The sequence below is a fragment of the Stenella coeruleoalba genome (genome assembly GCF_951394435.1).
Source record: "Stenella coeruleoalba genome assembly, chromosome: 9".
Taxonomy (NCBI): Eukaryota; Metazoa; Chordata; class Mammalia; order Artiodactyla; family Delphinidae; genus Stenella; species Stenella coeruleoalba.
In genome coordinates this window covers 41,488,894-41,501,241 of record NC_137155.1, presented here as the reverse complement: position 1 = coordinate 41,501,241, position 12,348 = coordinate 41,488,894, and the positions used below count along the sequence as shown (strand labels likewise).

Here is a 12,348-nt window from a genome sequence, read left to right as displayed (position 1 = left end):
TATGAGAATGCAGTTTCTGTTCTGGAAATATTTTTGCTCTGAGACTTTTCCTGTTATTCCATTGTAGGAGTGTAGCTTCTGTGAAGACCCTCGTTTTGCTAGAACTGGAGTTTGCATTAGCTGTGATGCAGGGATGTGCAGAGCCTATTTCCATGTGACCTGCGCTCAGAAGGAAGGTCTGCTTTCAGAGGCAGCAGCAGAGGAGGTAGGTTGATTTAAATCCATAGTTGGTGAATATGTTCATGAGACTTCTCGTGACTTCATTATATCCTACAAACAGGTATGCATCATAAAATAAATTTACGAGTTTATTCTTAAAATCTTTGTCTAGGTCACAGATCTAAAACTTTAAGAGTAAACAGTATATATGAGTTTCTTCAGTCTTAAACCTAGCCAGACATTTAGAAAACATGTTAAAAATTGTATAGTGAAATCTGACAGATAAAATGAAACATAATTCAAGGTGTTTTAAAGCATTATAATGTCAGCATATTTTATATGAGAATCTGAAATTATATTTGAGTAATAACCTTGCTCTGTTACTCTTTAAATAAAATCATTACCCTGTCTTCAGTCTTCAGTATTTGCATTTCTATTTCTTTACAATTATTTTTAATTCTAAAATTTTCCTACCAGAAATTTACATTAAGCAGTCAGTTGTTTTCATAGTATGTATTCGGGATTCTTTAATATTCTTTCAAGGTCTTTGAGGTCAAAACTGTCTTCATAACAGTATTAAAATAGTATATACTTTTTTTTGCTCCTAATATTCTCACATGTAATAGTGGAGATTTCTAGAGATTATATAGCTATCTTCTTTAATGTCCACTATTGAGATATTAAAGAGGTTTGTAAAAATGTAAAACAGTGCCACTCTTCTCACTAAATTTTTTTTGTGTATAAATTATAGTATTTTTCATAAAAATGTTATTTTTGTTAACATGTAATGGCTTTATTGTTATTTTAAAAATTACTCAATTTTAACTTCTAATATGCTATCTATAAATATAACTCACATAAGCTCTTTGGGGTCTTCAGAACATTTTAATACTGTAAGGAGTCCTGAGAGCAAGTTTTGTTGATTCTTTAAGCACTTTATATAGGCAGGTAATTGAGTATTCTGTAGTTCTTACTTTATATTTGGGATATATTGTTATGTATATATGTTATGTTCCATCTTTTATTGGGTAAATTTTCAGTGTCATGTAAAAATATGTTTTTTATGTTGGACTTTCATCTTATTCTATTTATTTCATAGACAGGAAACAAGTAAAAAAGATAATCTGATGAAGAAAATTTGTTAAGCAAATTTTGAAGGATATATTTTATCAATATAGGGATCCTATTGAAATTATATTTTGGGTACATAAATCTGTTTTTGTGTCAGTCTCTGATTCTGATGAGTTGTACTTTAATTGAAGAAGGGTACTAAATGAACACTGAGCATTTTCACAGCTGTTTGGTAGACATAGAGGTACAATTATAAAATAGGGTTGTGCGGATTAGTGATGGCTGTAACTCAAGATGGTGAGCAAAAGTGCAGAGAGACAATACAAGTAAGACTCAAGATCAGATAAATCTCAGTGAACAGCTGGAGAAGCCTGGATTTCTTACTTCTTAATGGCTGTTTTATATAGGCAGTAAAAGAAAGGTTGAAAAAGAGAATAAGTACCTCAGTTTCATCCAATGACATCATACACCTTAGCATATTTTCATGTTTTTTTATAGCCTTCTGACATAGTACTTTATCTTTCTGGTGAGAATGCATTTGAAGTTTCTATTCTTTTTGATCCACTTTGTGAAAATTCTAGATTATTTAGAATATTTAACCATGTTATGTTACAACATATTATTATTAAAACTGAACTATAGGGCTTCCCTGGTGGCGCAGTGGTTGAGTCTGCCTGCCGATGCAGGGGACACGGGTTCGTGCCCCAGTCCAGGAGGATCCCACATGCTGTGGAGCAGCTGGGCCTGGGAGCCATGGCCGCTGAGCCTGCGCGTCCAGAGCCTGTGCTCCGCAACGGGGAGAGGCCACAACAGTGAGAGGCCCGTGTAGCGCAAAAAAAAAAAAAAAACCCAAAAAACAAAAAAAGACTGAACTATAGCACAGACTCAGTTATGACTGAAACTTATATTATTATGGTTCACATCATATAGTTGACTTAAGGTTACTTATATTTCATTTAAACCATATGGTAGTATGGTAGTATGATAAAGTATGATTTTGGTACTGTGAACATTGTTATAATTTGTTACCATGTAGAAAATTCTCTTTGAAACATGTAAGATAATTTATCGATTTTTTTTCCCACAGCCTTTGATAATGCATTGAAATCATTCATGGATTAAATTTCAAAGGCTCAAATTAGATCTTTAGCTGTTGAACTGATGCCTTAATATTGCTAGAAGAACCAGGATGGGTAGGAATGGCTCGTGGTGGATCAAAAACTTTTTAAATGAATTCATCAAGAAGTTATGTTACTTAAAGTTAGACATTTTATATCAGATCTTCAGTGATACCTTTATGTGGCTGTGTTAGGCATTATTTTAAAAATTATTCTGGATGAACTCTATGAGAGTTACTCAGATCACTTTCTCTCTCACTCCACGTCTAATCCATTAGCATATCCTGTCTTCAAAGTATACCTAGTATATGTCCAAATTCTTCTTACCACATTCATTGCTGCTATCCTAGTCTGTCATCTTTCGTCACCTGGATTAATACAACAACCTCCTAACTCTTTCTACCCTTGCCTTGCTAGAGCAGAGGGTGGTAATTTTTTACTACAAAGAGCCAGATGTAAATATGTTAGGCTTTGTGGGCCTATGGCTTGTATATAACTATTTAACTTTGCCATTGATTATGAAAACAGCCATAGACAATACATAAACGAATGAACGTGGCTGTGTTCAAATAAAACTGTATTTCCAAAAACAGGCAGCACCAGATTTGGCTTTCAGGTCATAGTTTGCCAATCCTTTTCCAGAGAATAGAGGACATTTTCAGTAGCAGCTAGTATTATCCCATTAAAATCTAAGTCAGATCTGGTCACTCCTTTGCTCAAAACCCTTTAGTGGCCTTCTGTCTGATTCAGACTAGAGGCCAGTTTCTCTGCTGATTTATAAGATTCTGTGTGATCTTCACATTACCTCTCTGACTTCATCATTTCCCCTTATTCAGCCTCATTGGTCTACTTGCTGCTCCTTTAATGAATGGCCAGGTGAGCTCCTACTCTGGGCCTCTGTACTTGTTTCTCTGCATGGGCTGCTCTTCCCTCACACGTCTCATTCCCTCACTTTTTTCGGGTCCTCATTCCATGTCTACTACTCGCTGGTCTAAAGTTAAAACCCTCTGCCTCCCATTACACTTTCTATTCCCCTTTCCTGCTTTATTCTTCCCTTTTAAAAATACCTAACGAGTATCTAATATAGCTCTAGTAGTTTTCTGGTAGTGTCTTTTGGATTTTCTATGTATAACATCATGTCATCTGCAAACAGTGACAGTTTTACTTCTTCTTTTCCAATTTGGATTCCGTTTATTTCTTTTTCTTCTGTGATTGCTGTGGCTAGGACTTCCAAAACCATGTTGAATAAAAGTGCTGAGAGTGGACATCTTATCTTGTTCCTGATCTCAGAGGAAATGCTTTCAGCTTTTCACCATTGAGTATGATGTTAGCTGTGGATTTGTCATATATGGCCTTTATTATGTTGAGGTACGTTCCTTCTATGCCCACTTTCTGAGGAGTTTTTATCATAAATAGACGTTGAATTTTGTCAAAAGCCTTTTCTGCATCTATTTAGATGATCATATGGGTTTTTAAAAATAAATTTATTTTATTTGTTATTTATTTTTGGCTGTGTTGGGTCTTTGTTGCTGTGCCTGGGCTTTCTCTAGTTGACAGCGAGCGGGGTCTGCTCTTCCTTGGTTGCGGTGCACAGCCTTCTCATTGCGGTGGCTTCTCTTGTTGCGGAGCACAGGCTCTAAGTGCGCGGGCTTCAGTAGTTGTAGCACGCAGGCTCAGCAGTTGTGGCTTGCGGGCTCTAGAGCACAGGCTCAGTAGTTGTGGCGCACGGACTTAGTTGCTTCGTGTCATGTGGGATCTTCCCAGACTGGGGCTTGAACCTGTGTCCCCTGCATTGGCAGGCGGATTCTTAACCACTGCGCCACCAGGGAAGTCACGATCATATGGTTTTTATTTTTCAATTTGTTAATGTGGTGTGTCACATTGATTGATTTGCAGATATTGAAAAATCCTTGCATCTTTGGAATGAGTCCCACTTGATCATGGTGTGTGATAATATATATGATTCTTATTTATCTTGTTTATTGTCTGTCACTTTCATTAGGATATAGATTCATGAGGACAAGGATGTTTTGTTCTTTTTTATTTTTCACTGTATCCTCAGTGCTTAAAATACAAGTTGAGGGACAAGCTCTCTTTTGTCATTCAGCTTTTATTTGGTCAGCTGTTTAGCATTTAAGGTCTTTTTTTTTTTTTAAGATTTTATTTAAAAAAGAATTCTAGGGTAAAATTAGTTTTCAAACCATCATTTTAAGTATAGTGCCTTGCATATTTGATTTCCCATTTTTCCTTGTTTTGATTTCCTATTTATCTACGGGCATGGACTGAGAATATTTCCTTGGCACATTTTCTTGTGGTATTGGAATAACTTTATTCATAAACGTGTCTCTTTATCTCTTTGGTTTGCTTAAGTTGATGTTCACTGCTACCCCAGCTCAGTTACCTGTTAAAGCGTGTGTTAGCAAATAGATCACTTCCACTTTGGTACTTCTCTAAGAATCTTATTTAACGTTTATTTGAAGTTTGACTGTAAGAAATATGATTTATTTGGAATATATACAGAATATCCACTCCTCTAAACATTCTATGTAAGCCATATTATTAGATGCTTACATACCTGGACAAAATTATTTTGATTCATACTATTATTCCTTTTGCTGATGTGTGCTTTTTACATTTTTGTTGTTGTTGAAAGCCTTACTGATTTTTTTCTTTTGTATTAACTGGGAATGTTGATGGGCCTATTTCTCAGCACAGTATTCTTTCTCTCAGTTCTCGATAGTATGTATAGCAGTGTGTTTGCTTACTAATTGGTTTGTGATATTGTGAATTATGTAACTGTATTAATAACTTCTTTAATTTTCTGGAAGTTTCAGAGTCACATTTGGAGTCTACTACCAATGTGCATGTGGCCTTTAAGATAAATGCTGTGGTGGTTCATCTTCTTGATGTTGTATCTTACCTAGGCTTTTGGCAGCAAGTAATAGAATACTTAACTGCAGTAGCATAAGTAGTTATTAACTATCTCATACGATAGGAGGCATAAACATAAGTAGTTCTGGGGCTGTTTGAGCAGCTAAATGATGAAGTCTTATTTTATCCTTCTCTCCCACCGGCATCAACATATTTTTCTTTTTAGTTCCTAACCTTGTTGTCTCATGGTCTCAATATTGCTGAAATAGCTCTTAGCACTGTGTTCTTTCATTATAGAATTCAAAGCCAAAGAGAAGGGAAAGGGTTCTGTTATTATTAGGAATGAAAAATTTTCTCATACATTCACACCACTAGATTTTCCCATCATGTCATGTATTGAAACAGTCATTATGGCCATTGTTAGCAATGAGATAAGTTGGGAAGGTGAAACCTGACATTTTTAGTTTCTGTCAAAGAAAATGGATTTTACAAAAAAGGAATATGTTGGAAGGGGATGACTGGGGTGGGGGGGTCAGCAACTAACAGTTTGCTACCACTAGCCTAAGAAGTTGGCAGTTTATTTCCATTCACTGTAGCTCATACCTAGACCAAATGAAGAAGTCTTTATATCAGCTATTAAAAGAAGGAAAAGAAGAATCAGGTGTTGTGAATTAAAACAAAAAACAAGTAAAAAGGTCACCTTTCCCGTTTTTCCCTTCTTTGTTTCAGAGTAGAATTCTAATATTCTGGGCCTTCTTTTTTCTGGGTCTGATCTGTTTCCTGGTCTTTGCCTTTTAATAGTGTCATACCCTCTCCTTCCAAGCTCCCTCATCACAGTGGAATTGGCTTCTCAGTAGTCCTTCCTTTCCAAGCCTTTTTTTTTTCTCATGGGGCTTTTTACCCCAGTCAGAGGGGGGGTCAAGTTAATACTGGCTCAGTTACTTTGTGTTTTTTAAGGGAATTCAGTTTAATAAATCAGAACATTGTTTAGTCAAGATTATTGTTATTTTTGATTTATGGTACATTTTATGTCAAAAGAGATCACCTGTCTAAACTCCAAACATTAGTATGGCTTTAGCATCTGTTAGTCAAGGAAAGAAAACAACATTCTACATTGAAAAAATAATTCCATAGACTGAATAGTACTGGCTTTATCTTTTATCATCACAGCCCCAAGTTAGTTCTATAATCTTACACAGAGCTTTGAGGGATACTCTTTTTGTTTGTCAGGGAGCATAAAAATAGCTTTAAGTTACAGTATCAACCTAGGTGGGGATAGATAGTAAACACAATAAAATGTTCAACAGTCTTTCAAGATGGCAGTAAAAGATGTCACAGGTGCCTAGTGTGGACAGGAAGTGGTGTAAGTACAGAAAGAAGGTTCCCTGGAAGAATCAGAAACTTCAGCTGGACCTTCCTGACCTATCTGTCTCTTACCTTTGAACTATCTAAGGATTAGAAATTAATGTTTTTACTGTCATTCATTCAGTATATTTATTCAACAGATATATTGACCTACTGTGTATTAGGCATTGCTATGGACCAGGGGTCCCCAACCCCCAGACAGTAGACCAGTACTGGTCTGTGGCCTGTTAGGACCCGGGCCGCACAGCAGGAGGTGAGCAGTGAGCAAGTGAAGCTTCATCTGCTGCTCCCCATCGCTTGTATTACCGCCTGAGCCATCACACCCCTCACCCCACTCCACCCCACCCCACCCCCGGTCTGTGGAAAAATTGTCTTCCATGAAACCGGACCCTGGTGCCAAAAGGTTGGGGACTGCTGCTATAGACCCTGTAGAGGTAACAGTGAACAAAACAAACTGTGCTCTTAAGGTAGCTTACATTTTAGTGGCAGGTGGGCTCTCCTCTGACAGAGAGTGAAAAAGTTAGCAAAAAAAATATTGTGATAAGTATTGTGGAGAAATATAAAGCAGGATAAAGTATTTAGGGAGTAAGGGAGGTAGGGCAATGCTGCTTTATATGGGGAGATCAGAGAAGGACTCTCTAATAAGGTGACATTTTATGGAAATATGTAAGGAAAATTGTAGGGAGCATATGTTTATTTGAGAGGAGAGCATTACAGGCAGGGGGAACAGAAATACAGAGGCTCTGAGGTAGGAACATGCTTGGTTTGAGGACCAAGAAGAAGACTGGAATGGCTGGTACAGAGTTAGGGGCTAGGGTTTGGTAAGAGGAGAGGAGGAGGTCATAGAGGTAGCAGGGAGCTACTTCATGTAGGGCCTGGAAAGATATGGGAATGACTTTGGATTTGCACTCTGAGTGGGGTGGAAGGCCATAAGAGTTGCATAGAGTACATATGAACCAACTGATGTTTAAAAGGACTGCCCTGATAACTGTATTGAGTACAGGCAGTAGGGAGGCAAGGGTGAAAGCAGGGAGACCAGTTAGAACTTTTATTGTAACAGGTTTTAGGATGGAGGTAATGAGAAATGAGAAATTTTATAGGTATTTGCTGAAGGATTGTGGAATGTAACAGAAAGAGAGGGTAAAAAGGGTGACTTCTTTCTGGCCTGAGCTTCTAGCAGAATGGAGTTGTGGTTTACTGAGGTGGAGAAGACTGAAGGAAGAGCAGATCTGTTGCAGGAGAAAAGGCAACTGAGGACAGTTTTGGACATGTTGAGTTCAAAATGCCTATTAGACATGTAAGTGGAGAGATCAGGTAGGTTGTTGGCTATCAGAGTCTGAAGTTTAGGGAAGCAGTCAAGGCTACAGATATAAATTTGGGAGCTGTCAGGGTATAGATAGTATTTATGGTGAGATGACTAGATGAAATTATCTAGGTTATAAGAGTAGAAGGAGATGGGAAGAGGTCTGATGACAGTCATAGGGCTACCTCAGCATTCAACAGCATTCAAATTTGGGAAAATAAGGAATCTACCAAGGAGACTGAGGAGGAGTGATCAGTGAGGTAAAGAAAAGAACTAAGAGACATATTTCAAAGAAGTGTTTCAAAGAGGGAGTGAGCAAATTGTGTCAAAGGAGTAAGATTAAGATTGAGAAATGACCATTGGAATTGGCAAAATGAGGGTCATTTTTCACTTGACAGGAGCTATTGGAGTGGTTGGGAGTAGTCAATGAAAACTTAGGAATGGAATAGAATTGAAGATAGCTAATATGGACAGGTCTTTAGATTTTTCCTTTTAAGAGAAGCTTAGAAGTGGAACAACATGTGGGAGCCCAAGGAAGGTCTTTTAAGTATTTTTAAAGGATATTACAGTATGTTTAGCATGCCAGTGGAGAGAAAAAAATGTGTAAGAGAGATAGAATTGCTGTAGGGAAGACGGTGTGGGATATTATCGCAACTGAAGGTTAACCTTAGAGAGGAACATTGGGCAGCTTATCCATAGTAACAGGAGATTAGTCAGAGGATATGTGTAGACATGCAGATAGGTTGAGGTATATGGTGATTGGAGGTTGTGGAAGTTTTTGTTTTGTTGCTTTTCTCCTCTCTTTGAAACCCTCTCCAGTGAAATAAATAAGGTCATCGTCTGCAAGTTAGGAATAGGGGGGAGATATTGAAGGTTTGACAGAGAGATAAAGCTATTCAATAATTATCTACAAAAATGGAATACAAATTAATTTGAGAATGTGTTCAGCTGCTCAGGGACAGGTACAAAATAGGGGAAGAGTTGGTGCCTTAGGTTTTGTCAAGTGAAGCTAGTTGAGGAAGAGAGGAACAAGCGAACCGATGCGCCATGCAAAGGAGTAATTAATTGATGGACCATGAAATAATCAGGTAAAGAGGGCAATCATGTGCATGGGCTCTCGGACAGTCAGAAGACAGAAAGTCCGTACATTGGAGACCGGAAAGGTGTTAAAAACTTGTTTGAGTCTTAGAGAGAGTGATCAGGAAAGATAAAAGATGATGCTCAGAGGGCTTCCCTGGTGGCGCGGTGGTTGAGAGTCCACTTGCTGATGCAGGGGACGTGGGTTCGTGCCCCGGTCTGGGAGGATCCCACATGACGCGGAGCGACTGGGCCTGTGAGCCATGGCCGCTGAGCCTGCACGTCCGGAGCCTGTGCTCTGCAACGGGAGAGGCCACAACAGTGAGAGGCCCACGTACAGCAAAAAAAAAAAAAAAAAAAAAAAGACAACCTTGAGTTGAGGGGCATTCCACTTTGTCACATTGCTCATAGTCCCCACCATTTACCCTGCATCCCCCCTCCCCCCCACCCCCATCATTACTTTTGTCTTATAATCTTCCAGCGTCTTTTAGGCCCCTTTGCACATTTACGTTTACTGGTACTTTTTCTCAAGGCATTCATGTTTAAAACTCTTTGCCTTAGACCTACTGAATCACAATCTCCAGAGTTGGGCTTTTGTCATTTCTGTTTGGAAACATCCATAAGTAAATCTGATGACAGATAGTGGTTGAAAAAGATCTTAACTTGCTAGCAGTGGATCTTGGGTCAGCAACTTAACCTCTCTTGTTTTCAGTTTTCTATCCATAAAATTCATATTAAAATAATAGAACCCACCTCATGTGGTAGTGTTAAAGGATAAATGAGATAGTATGAAAAAAGGCACCTGTGCCTGGTACATGGTAGATATTCAGAAAAATGTTTTTCCCTTTCTATTTTCCATTGGGGAGTAGGATCTTGAAAGTTTCTCTAGGCAAGTTAAAGGGATATTCCAAGTCAACCAATGCCTTAATTAGGACACTATTTTGAATGGTTTAACAAAAGCAAATAGCCAGTGACTTAAACAAAGAAGAAGTTGAATTCTTGCTACATTCCAGACTGATTTGATATTGGGGGAGTTTGGTTCCAGGGACCAGGTGCCTTCTTACTTGTTGCTTCATCTTCCCTTAGTCTGTCGCACTTTCTTACATGGTCAGAGATGGTTTATCACACCTTGACTGGGTTCCACCCCATTGGAAGGAAGGAAGAAAAGGTTAAGAGTAGGCAGTTTCCTTTCAAAGGTATGGTTAGGAAATTTCACAAACCTCATTGGCTGGAACTTATCACATGCCCATATCCAGATGCTGAGAGTCTGGAGCAGAGGTTTTCTAGCAAGGTCGTCAAGTACCCAGTAGAAACTCAGAAGATTCTAGTACTAAGGAGAAGAAGGAGAGGATAGATATCAGAAGACAGTGGTTTCTGTCACAGTTAATATTTGCTTGGTATATCTGTTCCACTGTCTAAACAAGGTTAATCCCTTGGTCATTCTAGCCTTAGACTTAGGGTTTATTGTCCCGCAATCCCAAATAATGAAAACAAACAAAAAATTACTTGGGCTACCTAGTCCCCTTCAGATACCTTTTTTTTTTTTTTTTTTTTTTGCTGTACTTGGGCTCTCACTGTTGTGGCCTCTCCCGTTGCGGAGCACAAGCTCCGGACGCGCAGGCTCAGCGGCCACGGCTCACGGGCCCAGCCGCTCCGCGGCACGCGGGATCCTCCCAGACCGGGGCACGAACCCATGTCCCCTGCATCGGCAGGCGGACTCTCAACCACTGCACCACCAGGGAAGCCCCCAGATACCTTTTTGACCAGAGATGACTGGTCTTTTTAGCGAGTCAGAGTCTAGGTCCTAATGCTTAACTCATCTATACAAGCATGAATCCTATCTCTGATAAGTCAATTTCAACCATACCTACTACTTTAAAACAGTAGAATAGTTCTCCAGATCATTTTGACTACGCTTCAATGTGTTCTTTATTTCCATTAGCCTATTCTGTGACCAGGATGTAGAGTATGTTGTGAGAAAGCAACTGTGTGTGTGTGTGTGCATGCATTTTAATGCAATCTCCTGCCCATGTTTTTGTATTGTGTACCTATGTGAAGTAGTTATTATTAAATCTGTTTTACTAATGAGTTAACAGAGACCCAGAGGTGTTTTGCAACTTGTTTGAAGCCACAAAAATCAGTAAATGGTGGAGCCAGGATTTATCTCCAGGTTTTTATATTTCCAAATTCTGTGATCACAGTGTTCACAGTGCCATATTGTGACATCTTTGGATGTCACACTACAGAACTGCATCATATGCGTTTTTTTTTTTTTTAATGTCAAGGACACTTTAGTTTTATTATTACGATGATTTCTCTTTTTGTACTTTCTCATTTGTTTCTTCTTTTCTTAGTGTCATCATTTCTCTTTGGGCTGTAAAACCCTACCTTACTAAGAGACCCTTTAACATAACTTAGATAAAAACCTATATGGATAGCTTATCTTTATTATTCTCTTTGGGACAGACCTAAAGAATGAACTGCCTGTTACTTTGCTGGCAATCACATTGCACATTACTTTTTTTGGCTACATATTTACAATTTATTTCTATTTTTGATAGTAGATTTCTTTTATTTTTGATACCCTATTATTTATGAATAAAAAATGTACCCATTAAGGTAGTATCATGAAATATGACTGTGAGAGAGCTGTGTTTCCATCTGAGATTTTAGGGTTTCATGAAGAGTTAAAGGGAATATCTAAAGTGTTTTATTGACAAGTCCTGGCCTTCTTTTTTTTTTTTTTTTTTTTTTGTGGTACGCTGGCCTCTCACTGTTGTGGCCGCTCCTGCTGCGGAGCACAGGCTCCGGACGCACAGGCTTAGCGGCCATGGCTCACAGGCCCAGCCGCTCCGCGGCATGTGGGATCTTCCCGGACTGGGGCACAAACCCGTGTCCCCTGCATCGGCAGGTGGACTCTCAACCACTGTGCCACCAGGGAAGCCCCAGTCTTGGCCTTCTTAATCCATTTTTGTCCCAGGTGGAATCTGCCTGTGCATTTCTAGTCAATTAGAAGTACCCTACTTATCTGTGTTGGCTAGTCCTGTATTTTCTAGATATACTGTTGTTTTATAATATTTATGTATGCATAACTTTAATATTTAATGATGATTTCTACCTAAGATTATTGAAATCTTATTTGTTTTAAACCGTGATTATTTTTTTAGGTAACAAATATATCTAAATGGTAATACCTAAGATTTGATTTCAGTATTTTTAAATCCACAAGGCCCTTTAAAAAAAAATTGCTAATTTGAAATTGATATATAGGATTAAGTTTCTAAAGCAGCAATTTTTATCATTATGTATAAAAATTACTTTTGTAATTTATTTTAGGAATAACCAACACTGTGGGCTGTTCTTCAAAAAGGAAATATTATCTAT

General features: G+C 38.4%; 1 protein-coding gene across 9 annotated transcripts in view; it reads left to right on the top strand.

Annotated features, from left to right (window-relative positions):
* Positions 1-12,348, top strand: part of PHF14 (PHD finger protein 14) — a 200,505-nt gene that overhangs the window by 38,111 nt on the left and 150,046 nt on the right. For all 9 annotated transcript variants that reach the window (XR_013829637.1, XM_079931046.1, XM_079931045.1 and 6 more), the window contains one exon: positions 68-205. Coding sequence is in view for 8 of the 9 variants with exons in the window: in XM_079931046.1 (XP_079787172.1) it covers positions 68-205 (138 nt within the window). In the remaining variant the exon portion in view is untranslated. The remainder of the gene's footprint in view (positions 1-67; positions 206-12,348) is intronic.